Here is a 20,298-nt window from a genome sequence, read left to right as displayed (position 1 = left end):
GTTTCTTCTTTCTTGTGGTTCCTCCCATTAGTTCCAATTCTTCTTTACATCAAGATTAATGTGAAAATATGTTTAACATGAATGTATAAGTAAAGCCTATATCAGATTGCATGCCATCTTGGGGAAGGGGGGACAAAATTTAAAACCCAAAATCTTATGGAAGTGAATGCTGAAAACTAAAAATAAATTAATTATATATATAAAAAAGAAAAGGTATTTTGGTCTGAGATATCTCAGAGACAGAGAATAGAACAGTAGGGCAGTCAACTGACACTTTTAAGAAATAAGAGAAGTGTTGATTTGACATGGTTTGGCAGGAGGAATGAGGATATGAGTGGTGATAGCTGCGTAGATCGGTAAAAGAACATGATCAGGTCTAAAGCCGGCTGGATATAGAGAACACCAAACAGGACTGCCTGGTCAGGGCTGGAGTTACAATGCTACTCCAGGACATAGTCTCTGGAAGACAGAGGGGCAGCCACAGTAGGCTGGAAAATGGTCATGGTGGAAAAACAAAAACAAAACAAATGTACCCCAGAACTTATCCACAGCCACTTTACTAAACATATCTCTACAATTTAACATCCAGCAACAAGACACCATTCTTTGTCTGGGGATTCAACAAATTTAGATGCCAAATTTCTTATCATCACACCTTTGCATCTAGTCCACAAGGATTGTGGAACACTCCTCCAATTTCTTTATTTACCTATTTGAGGTTTACTTATTAGCCAGTTTTCCAATTAGCTTTGTCTTCTGATTTCATTTATAGATTGTCAACATGCATGTGGTTCAGTTCTTTCAGTTACTAAATCAAGATCTCAACAACTATGAATCTGTCAATGACCCTTGGGCCCCTCTTAGACCACTGTCACTGCAGAAGCAAGAAGGACTGAGGCATTTTATTTCATGGAGCATCATATCCAAATATTTATCACCTGGTGATCAAGCTACTAGGTATAAGCCCCTTTGCACTTAGTTTGATAGACTATTTATTACATAGATTTCCAAAGTCTAAGAGGCAACACAGCTTAGTGGATAGGAAGACAGCTTGGAAGATCTGGGTTCAAGACCCAGTGCTGACAGTTAACCTCTCAGTGATCTCAGCAATTCTTTATGAATAGAAGTTGTAGAGAGTGTGCTAAACCTCATTGGTAAAGAGTTTCTTACCTTGGTATATGGTCCCTTAGACCAGTGAAAACAGGCCCAGCCCCTATTCCCTACCCCATGAAGCACATTTACTCCTTTGGTTTTCTAACTATTTTCTCCCCAACTGTTTTTTGTTGAGTGACACCTGGAAAAAAGAAATCATTTTTCTAGTTAGCATATATCCCATAACTTGGTAAATCTATGCCTGTTCTTCTGTATTCCTAACTACGTATTTTTACCAAAAATTGTGTGATGCAACTCCACATGTAGCCTTTAAGTATTGGAATACTGAGCTTCAACAATACAAGCTCAGTAACAATTATCTTTCTTTTGCCACACTGTATTTCTAACTACTTTGGAGTATGATCTCCCCTTAGTAAGCCACTTGCAAATTATCTTTAAAAATCATGTTTTAGTATGTGTAGTTATTTACAAGTACAAATAACGCTTGATCCCTTTATTTTTGTTTGTAAGAACACCCTCACTTATGGGATGGATTAATTAATCATAATTTCATGGTAAACTCAACTCCTTTCTTTGCACCTTTCTAAAGCTAATGCTAAAATGTGAATTTTTTTCCTTTGTTCTCAGCTCAAACAAAATATTTTTCACTTTCCACACATGTTACGAGATATAATAAATATGTCTAATGCATCTGTTTTAAGGACCCAATTTTCCCTTCACATATCTCCGCATCTGTTCATGGAGCTCTTCAAAGGCAACTTCTCAAAAGAAGAGGAAGACACATACAAGAAAAGTGGCCATAAATTTTTACTGGTCCTTTTCTAAGACCATTTTAACAAGAACACCATTTGACAAACATGTCTCTCAGATATCTCGAAAGTTCCCAAAGACAATAATATTGCCTAACATTTATGTGACAATTCATTCAAAACAGCTTTCAAATATACCATCTCATTTAATTTTTACAGCTCTCAAATTTAAATAAAAAGTTTGGATTCACTGTCTTATCCTTGAAAAAAAAAGTCATTATATGGGAAACACTACTGAAATTCAAATTTCCCTAAAAACTCATCCCAACTTTAACCAATTTTTTATGTGGACTATGAGAATTCTCTCTATGTAATTACATCAGTCCTTGGAGCAAACCAGATTACCAGATGCTAAACTTGAGCAGTTCTGCTGTTCAGGCATGAATGTGACAGAAGCGACAGTAGAAGATGATGATGTCATTTCTTTAATGTTTATTATCAGTAAAATTTCTCATACCAGTCAGATGTACCTTACCAATATGTGTTATAGAATCTTTGCTTCTTATTTCACCAATATTTGCATTCATTTATTCAAAAAAGATTTAAGTGCCTACTATTAAACATGGCAGCTAGGTAATATAGTGCATAGAGTGCTGGGCCTGGAATCAGAAAGACCTGAGTTCAAATCTAAACTCAGACATTTACTAGTAGTGTGACCCTGGGCAAGACACTTAACCTTTCTCATTTGTAAATTGGGATAATAATAGCACCTAACTTTCAAGGCTGTTGTGAGGATCAAAATAACATATGTAAAGTGCTTTGTAAACCTACAGCACCTTTAAGAGCTATGTAAATTGCAACTATTATTATTATGTGGCAAGGTAATGTTAGAAATAACCTCCGGTGCCCAAATAGGCACATAAAGTTAGACAGACTCAGGATGAATGAAGCAGTGAAATCCTTAATAAGCTTGCTGGAGTGTGGAACTCGAGAAAAGGACACACACCTTGCAGAAACGAAAACAAATCTTATATTCCTATTCTGGGCCGCATGTCCCTCCTAGATGACTTTCATAGGCAGAAGTCAGCACTGGTCACAGACTTCCCTAAATGCCCACCCCATGTTTCCCTAGGTAAATTTCAAGCACACACACTCTAAGTAAAGCTTAAACCTTTGTCCTCCTTCCAGCCTCTTTAATCAAACAACCAGTTTCACCCAATTTTAGCTGGTTCTGGAAGCTCCTGACCCAGAGCTACTTTCCTTTCAATTTCCTTATATGTAAATATAATCATTTCTTACTTCTCATAGTATTACCAAAGATTAAAAATTACAGACCTATATTCTATTTTGCCTGCTAAAACTTCTGAGATAAAAGAGGGAATCTAGAATAAAAGCAGAGCTATAAGATCAATGTCCTACAGTCTGACCAATATGGCGTGTCATTAATGAACTTTTGAACAGTCAAGGTTAAAATGCTGTAATAATATTCTAACATTCTAAGGATAATTCAGAGTTGTATCCCTGTCCTCAGATAATTTTCCACTCAAATCAGTTTCTACAGGGACTGTAGTGCAGAGATGCTGTGCTGGCTTGCCTTTCTACAGCTGCCATCAGCCATTCCCTAACCTCCAGGCAATCCCAGTTCCATCCTATATCTTCCCCATCTATTCCTGGTCTCAGCATCAAAGCACCCCAACTAATGTGAAATAATGCCAAATTAATCCTGACGTGACTATCTGACCTCATTTTCTCAGTCTGATAAAAATGCAAAACTCCAGATTTTTTTTCAAGTTCTCATAAAAGATGGATTCTGCAGAGACATTTTTCTTTACCTCTTCAGGCTGCTCTCCTAACTTCTCAGACTTTCTCTACCATGCAAAACAAACTTCTTCAGCCTGGAAACTCAGTCTAGCCCCAGACTTCTCACAACAGGAGCACACTCCACTCCTGAGGCCTCTCCCATTTATTGGCTGCTTCCTCCCAGAACTTTTATTTTTAAAAGATTGTCCAGGTCAGCCATATCTTCATTCCTCTCCAGGCTACACTCCTGATTCAACCAAGTCCTACTTGTGGTACCCTTACCTCTGCCCCACACCACACAGCTTTTAGTTTCTTTTTATATGTTGTATTTCTCTTCCTCACCCCCACCTCCCTTAGAATGCAAACCCTTTGAGGGCTGTTTGTATTTATATTCCCAGCACTTACTACAAGGCCTGGTGCTTAATAATGTTTGTTGACTTTCCTTGCCTTAATTCATATTACTGCCCCTCCAGCTAAGTTCTCCTTCAATATTTCATTATGGCATGGACATAACCTGCCAAGTTCCCATGGGCAGATTCTGTTAAGCTGTTCCTTTAACATGGACAGACACTGTTCAAGAATCAACCTGGCTAAGTGTAGACTCTTCACCAGGTTAGCCATCAAGTGGTAAAGTTTGGCCCACAGCAACTGGTGACTGGCTACTAATTAGCTATTAGAGAAGCTTCAATTTGCCTCAGTGTAGAGTTCCCATAAAGCTCAAATCACAAATCTTAGGTACTGAAAAAAGCATGACCACTGCTCTGGACGCTGAACACTTCCTATTCATGATTCCAACATCTCAATCCGAGAAGACAACACCTGGCTACTTAATTTCTATCAAAGAGCCCCCTGGATGCAGCATTGTAGTGGGGTTAAAGATACTGCTGAAGAAAAGCTCTGAGTTTAGGGTCAAATGCCAGTAAGGATGAGTGTGGGTGTAGACTGATCAGACAAAAATCTTATTACCCCATCATTCTCTCAACCTTCCCAGAGGGGAGCTGCCACCTGACGCCAAAATACCTATTAGATTTAAGCAGTCTGGTATCTTGGGAAATCTGCCGGATTTGGAAACTTAAGGCATAGGTTTGAATCTTGGCTCTACCACTTACTGTGTAATCGTGGACAAGCCTGCTGATCTGTTTCTTTTTCTGTAAAAGAAAGCATTTGGAGCAGGCGGCATCCAAATTCCATTCCAATATGTGTGTTTTCTGGGAGATGCAACTGGGCCTCCCGTTTGAGGGAGGGGAAGGCATAGCTACATAGTAAAGGTCTACTCAGATTCAGGAATAAGGCTAGAGCGGTAAAGTGCAACGAGCGCTGGACTGGAACTGAAGGACCTGGATTCCAATCCATCCTGGGTCATCTACTAGGTAGCTGGGTGAGCCTCGGAAAATCACTTAATTTCTCTGGGCCTCAGTTTCCTCACGCGCAAAATGTGGGGTCTGGGCGAGATGGCCTCTAAGGCACCTCCCAGCGCCAGTTGCCGGGTTCCAAGAACTGAGGAAACCGTGCCCGGAAGCGCCAGAAGGAGGTGAAGGCAAAAATTCGGCGCTCCAGAATCACAGCCGCCTACTACTCTGGAAGAAGTAAGAGAAAAGGGGAGAACTGTGATCATGTGACTGGCGTCGGCGCAGTTGTCTCAAGCAAGCGCGGTCTACACGTCCACCCGTCACTTAACGTCACCACGCACCGGGTCAAAAGCAACTTTTCCAAAATGAAGGTTACGGCACCGGCGTCAGAGCCGCGCTGTCACCGTTGCCTCTCTTTCCCAGAGAAAAAGCGAGGTAGAAGGAACTGAAAAGAGTCGTCGAGGGGCGGGAGGGGCTGTGGCAGCGGCGACTGGTGGAGGAGGGGCATCTTTTGGTTACCTGGGGGACGGGATCCGCAACGGTTCCGCCATGAAATGCCCGATTGAAGCTGGGGCAACCTAGCGCCTTTCGCACCAGGTGTAGCGCCATCTTGAGAGAGGCTGGCGCCGTCGTCGTTTAGTGACGTCACCCGGCGAGCGCCGGAAGCTTAGTTTCAGACAGCCCTTCCCCCCCACCTTGGCTTGAAGTCGGTTACAGTGCTTGCCTTTCCTCTGAACCTCTGGAGTCTTCAGAGTTTGCGCTGGATTCTCGTTCTCCAGCCCTCGCCAAAGACCTTCTCCTGGACCTTGCCTTTTTTCAGGAAAGCAGCTTGGAGCAAAGTAGACAGAAAAGGGAGGAAAAACAAAAAAAGCCATACGGTCGAAAGGACAGAGGAGTTAGTCTGGAGAAGCGAAGACGGGGGGAGGGGCCCGCGGGGGAGGACGAGGGATCCGAGCCCAAAGAGTTGTTGAAGATTGTCTTGTGCAAATGGGGATAGATGCATTGAGTCCTGGGGGCAGTGGTTGGAAGCTGCCAAGGCGGGGAAAAGCAATTAGAGACTGCCTCGGGGTGCAATGGACCCTCTCTACCTGCTGGCTTTCCACCCTAGGTGGAGGAGAACCCTTAGGGGGGTTACCGAGGGGTGTCAGAGGATAGGAGGTGGGAAGTTGTTTTCAGTACGGAGATTTCTGTGTTTCCTTACCCAACGTGGAAGTCCAAAAGCAGCTGGCAGAATAGGATATCTAGTTTTCTTGCAAAGGTGTTGGGCTTTTTGGGGGGGAGGGAACGAAATGTGTGTTAGATTGACGGTAGGGACCCAAGTAATCACCTGTTCGGTTTATTGCACTAATAATGAGAGCTAACTTATAGGAATTTTTTTTTTCATTATAGTTCATTCAACATTAATGTTTGCTACTGTGATAGATGATATGTAAATAAAAAGATCCTGACCTCTAGCAGATTATAATCTAGTAGAAGGTAAAAAGCTATTAAAAGTAGAACATACAGGACCTAGAGGAGGTAATAAGAAAGTTCAGAGTGATTTGTTGTACACAGTGCTTGGAACTTATTAAAAATAAATTAGACATTTACATTAAATATTGACAAAGCCTTTGTATTACCAGTTTGCATTTACACACCCGATTGGCCTTTATTTTTTCCCCTATCCTGTCTGAATTCCAGTCACTATCAACCTTGGCACCATCCTAGAATCTCAAACCATTTTGACTTCTGTTATCCTAACCTACACTGTTAGTCCCCAACCCTAGATAAATCACCATTATATCTGCTTTCTTCCCTGTGGTTCTTCTTCTGCCAAGTGTGACTGGAGAAAGTCAGAGAATTTCAGTAATTATTCAGCTATTCAGCATACCTCTTGTTCATATATTACTGACTACTTGTATCCCCTTAAGGGGTGGTGCAAATATTTTTTCCTGTATCAAGTACTCTAGCCTACCTAGCCCCTTAGTAGCAAATGATCTGGCTGGCAATGGTACTGAGAAGACAAATCCATCAGATTTAAATATCTTGAATTTACATAGAAGGAAGTACTATCAAGTGAATAGAGAACTGACCTTGGGACTAGGAAGACCTGGTCTCACTTCTCACGTGGACTGTGTGACCCAGGACAAGTCACTTTGCTCTTGGCAACTGCTAAAACTTTTAAGTTGCAGAGAAGGGATCAGCCCAACTTGATAAAGGGTGTTCGTGCAGGAATTCCCTGTATCAATGAAATTAGAGAACTATGCCAATTTCCATGCCTCTTCTCATCTAACTCATCTCAACAACTGTCCATACCTGTCCTCTCCCAGCCAAGGCCAACCTCTCCACCTGGACCTTGATTCCTGTCCTCTTTAACCTCTGGTGAAACAGCTTCATTAACTGCCTCTCCCATCTTCCATCTCCCTCCTCACTGGCCCCTTCCTTGAATGTATTATTCCTTCTAGTTGCCGTCTCAACTCTCTTTTCACCTGGCTAAGGATGTGTTCTCTTAACCACACCCACCTGCTTCCTATTCAACCTGTTATAATCTTGCTTTGTCACCAAAATAACAAAGGACACTAAATGACCTAATTGCCAAATACAACAGACTTTTCTCAAATTTTTTTTTGTTTGTAGTTCTTTCTCTACTTGTCTTCAAAGGCATTTTTTCCTTTGTGCATGTTAGAGTGAGTCATCCTCTAACAAAATAGCATTTTTAACTCATAAAACTCTTAAATTCTAGAACATGGAAATAGAACTCACACTGACCTCGAGGGTTTGCAGTCTTATTTTGGAAAAAATCCTACACAAATAATTATGAGTATGGTAAGGGCAAAGATGCTAGAAGGCAATTAAAAGTGAATTTGAGGCCACTTTCCTTGTAGCCCCTCTCCTTTATGTCCTTTAGTTTCTATTTCATCAGATTCAACCATATCGCTAAATGACTGCTAAATCTGTATTTTTAGCCCCAGCTTCTCTCCTGTGAACCAGGCACTGTTCTAAGAGCTGGAGATGTAACAACAATAACCAAAAAAAAAAAAAACCTTACTCTCAAGGAGCATCGTCTTCGAAAATGAAAAGGGTAGTACCTTAATATATCTGAATACTAGCTAGCCACTGTTATCTCGTTGATGTGAGTATTCCATTGGTTCATAAGTACCTAGCTATACTTTACTCTGTGCAATCTTTATCTATGCCTTCCCTTAAGTCTTTCACCAGGGGCCCGCCTAACATGCTGGGGGCCTTCTGGACTTCTCTCCTAGGTTTCCCACCAATATCTCCCCCCTTGCCCCGAGCCAACCCTTATAATAAAGAATGAGAAAAGGAAGGAAAAAAGATTTCAGCAAATCTAAACAACATAGCAAATAGGTCTGGTATTTTATGGACATGTAATTTTTAAAAGCAGCAGAGTGAAGTGTTTTCTCATGGAGCACAGCTTGGTTATAATTTTACAGCATTCAATTTCGATTATTGTAATTTTCATTAACGTTATTGTAGTCTTTGTGTGTATCTTGTGTTTCTGGTTCTGCTTAATTTGTAACACTTTATGTAAGTCTTTCCATGCTTCTCTGTATTCATCATGTTCATGGTTTCTTACAACACAGTAATATTGTTACATACATGTACCACAACTTATTCAGTCATTCTTCAGCCAGTGGTCATCTACTTGGTTTACAATTCCTTGCCAGCTCAAAAAATGCTGCTATCATTATTTTAATGAAACGGAGATTTTTTGTCATTGACCTCCTTGGGGTATATATACATCTAGTAACATCTAGTAATAGACGTTTTAGTAACTTTCTTTGCATAATTCAAGGTTGCTTTCCAGAAGGGCTGTAACAATTCACAGCTCTACCAATAATCCATCGCTTTGCCTGTCTTTCCACAAACCCTTCAACATTGACCATTTTCATTTTTTGTCATCTTTGCTGATTTGCTGGATATAAAGTGAAGCTTCAGCGTAGTTTTGATTTACATTTGATCTGGAGCATTCTTTCATAGGGTTGTTAATAATTTGTATTTCTTTGGAGAAATGTTTGTTCATATTTTTGAGCACTTACCTATTAAAGAATGGCTTTTGATCTTTTATATTTTTGTTAATTGTCTATATATGTTGGATATTAGACCTTTATCAAAGGTATTTGATACAAAGATATTTTTCCCAGTTAAATACTTTTCTTCTTATTCTAAATATATTAATTTTGTTTGTGCAGAAGTGTTTCAGTTTCATATAATCAGAGTTAGCCCTGTTTTATCTTTTGTAATTGCCTCTATCCCTTGTTTGGTTAAGAATTCACCCTCTATGTGTATCTCTAGATCTCTTGACAATAAATAAGTACAGGTGGAGGATATGGGCTTCCCATCATGTTACCCCTTGGTCTTCTTGCATAACTGGCCTACTTTCTTTTCTACTCATATATCTCTTATGTGGTATCAGTCAGTCTTCAAGCATTTATTCAGCCCTTATTACTTTCTGTGCTGTATGTTGGGAATACCAAGAAAAGAAAAGAAAAATCCATGGTCTCAAGGAGTGTATATCCTAGTGGATATATGATAAGGTATCTTTTATTTTCATTAATGTTATATTTCAGCATTGCTTCTTTTTTTAGTATGTTATTTGTGCCTACCATAGTTCTTTCCATTATAAATAACTAATTCTTTGGAAAAGGTACTATTCCATAATTCATAGTCATATAGTTTCCCTGCAAATATCTTTGAAAGGATGAGCCTTTTTTTTTTCAGAAATAATCTTAGGATCATTAAAAGTACTGTACAACTCCCAAGTGCAATGTAGCCTAGTGTTTTCAGGGACTGTCCAAAAGGAAGAGATAGCCCAATGGCTATTTAACTGCATGTCATGGTTTGGACCATAATTCTTCTCTGCCCGCTTGGTTTTTCCTATAAGAGGAGTTAGGCCAAACTTTTTGAGCGATTATGGGTTTCATTTAGGAGGCTTTGCAGTATTAAAGGATTTGGTGCCCTTACCACAGTGTTAATAGGCGGCTAAGTTGCACAGTGGATGGAACATTGGATGTAGGGTCAAGAAAACCTGAGTTAAGTTCAAATCTGGCCTCGGAAGTTTACTGGCTGTGTGATCCTGTACTTAACGTTTGCCTCAATTTTCTCATCTGTAAAATGGGGATAATAATAGCACCTCCTTTCCAGGGTATGTGAGGATCAAATGAGATATTTATAAAGTGCTTAGCCAAGTGCCTGGCCCATAGAAGATACTATATAAATTTTAGCCATCATTATTATTTTTAACTTTTTTCCACTCCACCCCAGTCATATTCAATCAGTTATCAAGTGTTACAGATTCTATCCATGAAACTCTCAGATACATCAAATCGAAACAAATCTTTCACATGGTGGTACGTCAGATGTTTGAAGACTACTGCCATTTTCCTTCCTGAATCTTCCATTTTCCCAGTTAAACTCCCACAGCTCTTTCAATCAGTCTTCATATTGCATATATTCCAGATCTGTCACTATCCTGGTTGCTTTCCTTTAAAGGCACCTATATTGTCTAAATTGTTTTTAATAAGTTGGACCAGAGCTAAGTATGGTTCTCTAAATATTTTCTGACTAGGGCAGAGAGCTGTGGAACTCTTACCACTTGCGTTCTGCACAAGTCTTTCTTAATGGGGCCTTATAACATATTAGTGAATGGTGGCTGCTATACTAATAATAATAACTAATATTTACATACTATTTTAACAGTTACAAAGGGGTGCGGGTGAGTGTGTTTGTGTAGGTTATTCCTCACGACCCTGTGAGGTAGGTTCTTTTATTATACCCATTTTACAGATGAAACCGAGGCTGAGAGACATTAAGTGACTCTTCCAAGGTCACACAGCTAAGTATCAGAGGCAACGTTCAAACTCAGGAGTTCCTGACTCCAAGTCCAGGACTCTGTCCACTTAACCATACTGCTGATTCATATTAAACTTCCCAGATATTTTTTTTCACACAACTATCATCTAGTCATTCTTCTCCTTTGGAAGGGGTGAAGCTAATTTTTTTTAACCCGATGGTAGAACTTCACAATTATTCTTATTAATTTTTGTCTTATTACATCTGGCCCATTCTAGCCTAAGTCTTTTTATATCTGACTCCTTTGTCCAGCATTTTCGCTTTCCTCCCAACTTCGTGTTATTTGCCAATTTAGCCACATTGGTGGGAAGGTGGGAAGCATGGTTATCTTCTAGGCAGGTGAAGTAGGCACAGTTCTTGGCCCACACACGTTCTTTTGAGGCAGTCTGGTACGGAAAAAAATAAGACTGGGTTGACAAAGCACCTTGGCTTGCATCCTGACTGTTTGCTGACTGTCACTAATGGGAATCTCAGGCAAGTTATTTCATTGCGTCTTTGAACCTCAGTTCCCTGATGTAAAATATGGGGCTTGAACATAGCCAGGCTTCCTTCTTTAGGAAAGTGAAGCTGAGACCCTGACCTACCTTAAGCATTTCTCAAAAAAGGAGATGAGGTCACTGTGGCATCACCTGTTCTTTGAGAAGCCATGCTGGCTTTTAGTGACCATGGCTTCCCTTTCTAAGGTTTCACAACTCACCCCATTACTGTGTTTTTATAGTTTTTCCAGGAATAAAAGTTAAGCGTACATTTGAGAGAAATTAAATTATTAAATTAGGATTGAGATTCTTCCTTTCTATTTCCTTATTCTCGGACCAGCCCTTACAGATCATTCAGCCTTTGAAGGACATTGCTGATAGATTAAATTGCCCAAATATATGCTCTGCCATCTTGGTGAATTCTTGCCCTTAGGAAGTCTATGTCCTTTCAGCCCCCCCATTGGAGGTTAGGGTGACCCAGCTTATGAAAAAAAAAACCCAGAGTGATCTAGGTACAGATGGATTCCTTTGTCCAGATTGCTGGAGGCAGCTGAGTCTCATGATCAAGTCACCTTGTCAGCTGGAGTAACTCAAGATTTTTAGCCTATTTCCTTGTTAATTGTTCACCAGTCAGGGCTGATTTTCATGTCAGGGACATCTCCTTTTCCAAAAGCATTTAAGCATTCAGTGATCTCTGTGGTTTTGTCTTTGGTTACTGAGAAAGACCACTGACAATTTATTGATTATTTGCTAGCCTAATTAATAAATTGATTATTAGTTACCCAGAAACTCTGTCTCGGGCTTTTCATTCATCTCACATTCCTACAACAAATAATTTTTGAAGACACTTAAATTCAGAAACTGTGCAATTTGTAATCAGAAAACCTAGATTCAAATTCTGGACCTTCTATAAGTTATGTAACCTTTCTGAGCCTCAGAATGTTGAGCTTTCTGTTTTGTAAAATGAGGACCACCTAGATTCTGTGATCCTGAAATCATACTTCTGGTATTTGCCACTCAGACTAAAGCCTTCAGAGCGGCAAATTACAGTCCTTGTGCCTGAATTGAAGGTCTCATTTTCTTCATCTTTAAAATAAGAATATTGGATTGGTGGCGTATAATTTAAAGTTTGAATTCAGGGGCCATATTTTATATCCCTACAGCTGTAAATATAGTTTGGATAAATATTTGATTTTTTTAAATAGAGTCTATCAATAGGAAACAATAAGCATTTAGAAATAATAGCTAATCAAATAGAAGGGGACAGAAGGTTTATTTAAAAAGTAGATTAGACAGGAGGTAGCTAGGTGGTGTAGTGAATAGAGCACTGGCCCTGGAGTCAGGAGGACCTGAGTTCAAATCCGGCCTCAGACACATAACTCTTACTAGCTGTGTGACTCTGGGCAAGTCACTTAACCCCAACTGCCTCATCAAAAAGCAAAAAAAAAAAAAGCAGATTAGACTCTAGTTTTTCAGCATAGCACTTAGGCCCACTTAGTGTAGAAGCAAATATTCAAATAGACCTCAGTTGTTCCTGAGTCATTTTTTTAAAAAAGGCATAAATTGTATTCATCCTATTCTAGGTAAAAGGAAGGGCCTAACAAATTTTGTAAAATTTTCTATCAAAAAATATTTTTAAAAAAATTTGGGTCATTTGTTTATATGCAACATCTTATTTCCCAGCAATGTCAATAACAAAGCACAACAAAAATTTGGATAATGTACAACTATCCAAAGAATTGACATGTCAGCATACCAATATAAACATGCACTTAAGAATATAGGGCCATATAATACACTAGATATGTATGTGTATATAAATATAATACATGTATATGTAATACGGGTTTTTAATCTGTACCATTTTATTTTATTATAACTTATGGTAGTTTTTCTCTCTCCTAACATTCACTGTAAATCCTAGCTTCCTTGAACAAGCAGATTAAAACCAGACTGGCAGAGGGGGAAAGGTTTCTATTGCAACCATGTGTGTCAGAAGAAAGGATTGGGTTTCTTTGCCTGAGAACATCAAGGGGAACTTGCACCTCTGCAGACACACCTCTATTCCTCAGTAATGGAGAGTTTATACTGACTTAGATCTAAATGGGATAAGAAAAGAGTTTAAATCCACTCAGCTCTGGTACTATGGACAGCCCTCGTGTCTCAAGGTATCCAGTTTTGCTTCTCTAATTCAATTCAAAGTGTCAGGTTGGCATTCAGTTGCTGATCAAGGTAATGGAGAGAGTTTCCATACACATTTATCCACTTAGCAGAAATTTTCAGACTCAAAAGGAGTGGATGGCATCTGTGTTCAAAACTGACTTCAAGCATAAACCATTCAACTCTGACCTCTCATCTACCATTGTGTATTCCTCTCAGACATGGAGTAGGAGACATCATAAGAGGAAAAGGCATATTTGTCCTCTCACTGGGGGATGAGGTAATTCCTTGGCTATTGTCACCTTTTGCTGGGTTCATTCAACAAGTTCTAAGTCATAATGAATGCCTGTCAGGGTCATTCAGTTGCTTCTTAAACTATGTCAGTGTTTCAGAAGGTTTGATCCTTGAGATATTACTGGAACAGTAGCACTGGGAGGGAAAGGGAAAGGGGGTAGGTACTGTAGGTAAAGGGGGTAGGTACTGTATAGTAGGGACCTTCTTCACCCATCTCTCAGTCTAGACGAACCTCTGATAAATTCTGTTTCATTTGATCAAATTTCATCAGCCTGCCTAAAACATACTAGCAGTTGCAATCAGTTGTATTTTACTTATTACATGGCAGGGAATATGTGACTCTTATGAAGCGCTTAACCTTCTTGTACCACTGTTTCTCCATCTAAAATAAGAATACCATCCACTTAGGTAGATGGCTGAATGTAGAGTTATATCTTCTCTGACTTGGCCCTCTAGTCTGACGGTCCCAACTTTGGATTACATAAAGTTGTAGAAGAAAGCCCCAAAGACATGTGAAAGAAAAAATACTGAATTCCTATCCCTTTGAGCTGAGCAGTTCTCAACATGTCAGTCAACTTTCACTTCCCAGTGAATAAAGAGGTAAGGACCAAGTCAAGTCAACAAGCTTTCATTAGGTGCCCACTATATACTCAGCAAAAACACAAAAATGATCCTTTCCTTCAAGGAGCTCACACTACTGGAGGAGACAGCATGCCAACAACCATATACAAGAAAAGATGTAGATAGTATAAACTAGAGATAATCACAGTGAAGGCCCGAGCATTAAGAGAGACGAGGAAAGGCTCCTGCAGAAGGTAGATTTTAGTGAGATTCTAAGGAAGCTCAAGAAGCCATGAAGGAGAGAATTCTCCTTCATGGGTGGCTCTCCTTACCTTTTTTCAGATCAATTATCCCTACCTTCCTGCTATATCACTATGTATTTTCTGAAATTTGTGGGGGGACAAAAGTATTGGAGTTGGCAATCATGTCTCTACAATGCCAGCTTCCCCTCAGAAATTCTCTCAATTTCGGTAGAGAAGCCAGGTGGAAGGATTTTGCTCTCTTTGTGCCTTGGCATGACATGGTACAAGAGTGCGCCCAGTATAACCAAAGGAATCTTAAACAGCATGAAGATAGCTGATTAATAATCAAGGAAAGGGTATTTTTGTGCACTGAATTTTTATAGTTAATGCTTTGCGCATTGTTTTTGTATTTTGGTTTTGTTTAGGCAATTGGGGTTAAGTGACTTGCCCAGGGTCACACAGCTAGTAAGTGTCAAGTGTTTGTTCTGAGGCCGAACCAGTGCTCTATCCACTGCGCCACCTAGCTGCCCTTTGTTTTGTGCATTGTTAACAAAATAAAAAGGTTTTGTTTCTATGCTTATTATTGTAAATTTTCCCAGTCTTAAATTATGATTAGGCCATCAAGTTATGACTAGGCCATGCTCTGAAAATCAATATGTATTTTATTGAGAATCTACTTTGTGTAAGTCACTGTGCTAGATGATTTGCAGGGATTTAAGACTAATAGAGTGCTAGTGGTTTGTAATAAATGTAATAAATGTGCTAATGGTTTGAGATCCAGCCTTGCAGTTAGGAAGACCTGGGCTAAAATTGTACACATGGCTAGCTATGTGGCCATGGGCCAATCACGTAACCTCTCAGTCCCTCCCCTCCTCCCCAAGATAATTCTCTAAGATTAGCAATTAATGTGGTCATTACACTGGTGAAGAGACTATCTATGCTGGGAGTAGTCAGTATATGTAAGAGGAAATGAAGATTTCCTCCCTACTGTTTTAAGTCAGTAAATGTAGTCATACATGGTGAGGTGGGTTTTTTTTTAAGAACTTTAACTATTTTTATTTTAAAATAAATTTTATTGATATCTTTTGCTTTTTTTTACATCACCAGAATTTCTCCCATTGTCCCTTCTCCCCCTGCCTTTTCCAGAGAGCCATCTTATATAACAAATAATATTTTTAAGAGAAAAAAGAGGGGAGAAATCAGCAAAATCAACCAGCACATAGAAAAAACATGAGAATATATTCAGTGAACCATACCCATGGTTGTCTGCAAAAGAGTAGCATGGAATTTCTCGTATCTCTTCTTTGTTCTATGCTTGTTCTCTGTTATTTTGCAATATTCACTATTATTTCATGATTGTTCTTTGCGGGTACATTTTTGTAGTCTTTTTTTTTGTTTTCTTTTCTCTGCTTACTTCATTCCACATCATATCACATAAATCTTTCCATGCTTTTCTGCATTCTTCATATTTGTTGTGTCTCACAGTACAGTAATATTCTATTACATTCATGTATCATAATGTATTTGGTCATTCCCCAATCAGTGCACATCTACTTTGTTTCCAATTCTTACCATTAAAAGTGCTGCTATAATAATACTACTACTAGGTCTGTATCCCAAAGAGATCATAAAAAAGGGAAAAGGACCCACATGTACAAAAATATTTATAGCAGCCCTTTCTGTGGCGGCGAAGAATTGGAAATTGAGGGGATGCCTATCAATTGGGGACTGGTTGAACAAGTTGTAGTATATGAATGTAATGGAATACTGTTGTTCTATAAGAAGTGATGAGCAGGCAGACTTCAGAAAAACCTGAAAAGACTTACATGAACTGATGCTGAGTGAAGTGAGCAGAACCAGGAGAACACAGTAACAGCAACATTGTTCAATGACCAACTTTGATAGACTTATCTCTTCTCAGAAATGCAGTGATCTAAGACAATTCCCAGACTCGTGATGGCAAACACTATCCACATCCAGAGACAGAACTATGAAGCCTGAATGCAGACCGAAGGATACTATTTTCACTTTGTTTTTTGTTTTTGTTTTTCTCTTTCTCATGATTTTCCCCTTTTGTTCCGATTCTTCATTCACAGCATGACTAATGCGGAAATATGTTTAATATGATTGTACACACATAACCTATAACAGATTGCATGCCATCTTGGAGAAGAAGGGCTGGGAAGGGGGACAATTTAGAACTCAAAATCTTATAAAAGTGAATGTTGAAAATTAAAAATTAATTAATAAAAAAGTGCTGCTATAAATATTTTGTTTTATATGGATTCCTATTAGCGGAATCTCTGGGTATGGATGTTTTAGTCATTTATTTGCAAAGTTCCAGATGGCTTTCCAAAATGGACTAGTTCTGTCTTCCCACAACCCCTTCAACATTAACTATTCCCATTATTTTTTTTTTGGTCACATCATGAAGTTTTAATGTGCAAACAAGATGTCTCAAGCCCGGTGATCTCTTTATAAGGCAAGAATGAGTCAAGAAGAGAAGAGCATCATGGACAAGCAAACAAATTATTCATGCCTCTGAGGCTTTAAATAGATGAATTTCAGCATCCCAGTTCCAGAATTGAGGAGTTGGTATTTTGTGGGGGAGACTCTAAAGGGCAAGAGTATGGGGAAGTAAAGGAGCTTTCTCTCCAGCCATATTATGTCATCAGAACTAACGAACCAGTAGGAGACAGTGCATCCAGCTTGAAGCAGAAACACATACCTGAGGCTAGACCTAGATATAGAAATACTCAGCAGAGAGGTGATCTTGGCAAACTAATGGCAGGGAAGAATGTTAGCTGTGGATTTGGGAAAGGAGCAGACCCTGGAAGTCCAACTCAGCAGTATGCGTAACAGAGACACTGCACCAAAATTGAGCTTTATGAAGACCTCACAAAAAGAAATCTAGGGTTACCCTCTAGGAACCCAACTCTCAAATGGAAGTACAAAGTGGGGGAATAACCCAGAAGGTAGATGCTACCTCAAGTTCTAAGGGCAAACCACTGAATAACTACTTTTATTATTGTAGTTCATTAGCTCCCACCAATGCACTTCTCATTAAGAATTAGCCAGTAGGCTATTAGCTTTTTGGGAAGAACATTTACTAATATAGTATAGCAAGAATAATTGGTGCAACACATTCCCCCCCAAAAGGCTGGGATGAACTCTGTCACAAATACACGGTGTCATAGAAAGAGTGAGCTCAAACATAGGATATAATGATACTAAAGCAGCCGTGTAGGATATACATGTGACACATATTCACAGCATGAAGCCATTTCTCTTCTTATGGAATCCTCACAAAGCTTTCCTTAGATCCAGTGAGTCTGTTGGTCAGGCTACTGAGCTGGGCTCCCAGTGTCTGCTCCTTTCATGAGTCCATAGTTGACATTATTCTGTGGTGAGACTGATTATACTCCTTGTATCTGTGTCTGTCTTCACTCCAAGCTTAATGAATTGTCTCTTTCTGGTTCAGCAGCTCCATTGAAATGTCATAGTTGATGAGGGGGAAAAAATTAATCCCTCTGCCTTCCCTTATAAAGCACTCTCTGGAGTCCTTAACTCTGGAGCTGAAACTGCTGTAATTCACCCAATTATTTAAAGCCCCCTGAGGAATGGGCTGCTTGTTTATTCAGCTAATCATGGTGTCTCTCTTCTGGATGGAAGGAGGTTTGAACCTCATAAAGGGAGAGTAGGGCATAGATGCATCTTTTAAAACCTCATCGTGTATCACTACATTATATCAGCTGGTGAAAATTCATTTCATTGCTCCCTTCTCTCCACAATAATGAAATCACAAGCCCTAATTAAAAGAAAAAAAAAGAAAACAATGCCTGCCCTCAAGGAGCTTACAATCAATGAAAGGAGACAAGATATAATCACCAAAAGTTAAATAATACGAGTTTAAAAAAAATGCGTGGTTACAAGGCAAACATAAAGCATTCATTGATAAATGTATGATGAGGGCTAATTTGATTTTCTGAAAAGCAAAATAGAATTAACAAAATAAAAATTATAAAAGAAGTCAAAATAAATGGAGAGGAAGTAAAGAAAATAATCAGAAATTGCTATATTGAATTACATGGTTATAAAAACTGAAAACCTAAATGAGATGAATACTTACAAAAATATAAAAGACCAAAACTCACAAAGCAAGAAAAGGACCTGAAATAACTATGTCAGAATGAAAAATTAAACAAGCCATTAATGAATTCATGTAGGAAACAAAATTTTTTTTTAAAAACAAAACTTTCCAGATGACTTTAGAATGGAATTCTTTCAAACTTTTTTTATTCTGTTTTCAAAAATAAAAATTTTCAAAAATAAAGAAGGTATTCTACCAAACCCTTCTTATGAGAACGTGAGCTACAGACTAATGTAATTAATTGAAATTGCTACAAAAATGTTTAAAATATTGGCAATACTAAAAACTTATTCAAAATAATCAAGTTGGAATTATATCAAGAATTTAAGATTGGTATTTGAGGTAAGGGGGAGCTAGATGGCACAATGGATAGAGTGCTGGCCTTGGAATCCAAAGGACCTCAGTTCAAATCTGGTCTCAGGCACTTACCAGCTATATGATCCTAGTCAAGTCCCTTAACCCTGTTTGCCTCAGTTTCCTCATCTACAAAATGAGCTGGAGAAAGAAATGACAAACCACTCCAGTGTCTCTGCCAAGATAATTTCAAATGGGGTCATGAAGAGTCAGAAACAACTAAACAACAAAAATGTTAAGTAAACAATTAGCACTTTAAATGATAATAAAATTATCAGATACAGAAAAATAGAGCATTCATTTTTAAAAATTGCAAATGGATAGGAATGAAAGGATTTTTTTCCTAATACGAACAAAATATTTATCTAAAACCAAGAGCTAGCATTATTTGTAATGGAAAAAAACCTTAGAAGCTTTCCTAGTAGTTTCAATGGATTTCTTATTACCTAATCACTAAATGGGCCTTGCCTCACTCAAAGTGAGAACCTGAAGAGACATTAGCTTAAAAGGGCCAGGGTCTCCCATTGCATCCTGGGCCATCTCCAGTGGTCCAGATGAATATCTGGCTACTGGACCCGGATGGCTGTGGAGGAGAAAGTGAGGCTGGTGACCTTGCACAGCCCTCCCTCACTGAAATCAAAGTCGAGTACAAGTCATGTCATCATCTCTCTAATGTCATGGTCCTCTTTGAGAACAAAGGACAAACACAACTGTGAGTAGTCTGAGCTGCCTGAAGAGGGACCCAGCTGGCCAGTTCCAGTTGGGTAACTCTCCCCCTCTCCCTCCTCCTTCCTCCCTTTTTCCTTCTCCCTCTCCCTCTCCCATGTTTATTGACTAGATTTCTTTCTCAAAGACCAAGCCTTAAACTCAATACAGTCAGGAGCTCATAAATTGGATAACAATAGGTCCCTACCCAAGCACCACTTAATGGTTATTTTTTGGGCCCTCTTAGTTCAGAATGAATATAAATAGTAACTGTTTTTCTTTTGGCTGGCATGGCTGAGGGTCTTCCCCTCCCAGTTTGATTTCTTTTTTCTTTTTTTTTTTTTGATTAAAGGAATCATCTTTGACTCACTTCTTAAAGAGGCCTATTCACGGAATGGGTGTTGCCTTACTCAAAGTGAGAACCTGAAAAACCTTTGGCTTAAAAGGGCCAGGGTTTCCCATTGCATCCTGAGCTATCTCCAGCCATCCTGA

The 20,298-nt window shown here is 39.1% G+C and overlaps 1 protein-coding gene across 1 annotated transcript in view; it reads right to left on the bottom strand.

The window, feature by feature from the left end:
• The window catches only part of WARS2 (tryptophanyl tRNA synthetase 2, mitochondrial), an 80,055-nt gene extending 74,421 nt beyond the window's left edge, over positions 1-5,634 (bottom strand). Inside the window, exon 1 of the mRNA XM_021003145.2 lies at positions 5,531-5,634. Within this exon, the coding sequence (XP_020858804.1) occupies positions 5,531-5,620 (90 nt within the window). The 5' untranslated portion in view covers positions 5,621-5,634. The remainder of the gene's footprint in view (positions 1-5,530) is intronic.
• Positions 5,635-20,298: the final 14,664 nt, after the last annotated feature.

The sequence above is a fragment of the Phascolarctos cinereus genome, unplaced genomic scaffold (assembly GCF_003287225.1).
Source record: "Phascolarctos cinereus isolate Bilbo 61053 unplaced genomic scaffold, phaCin_HiC Scaffold_5;HRSCAF=322, whole genome shotgun sequence".
Classification (NCBI taxonomy): Eukaryota; Metazoa; Chordata; class Mammalia; order Diprotodontia; family Phascolarctidae; genus Phascolarctos; species Phascolarctos cinereus.
This window is presented reverse-complemented; position numbering and strand designations above follow the sequence as displayed.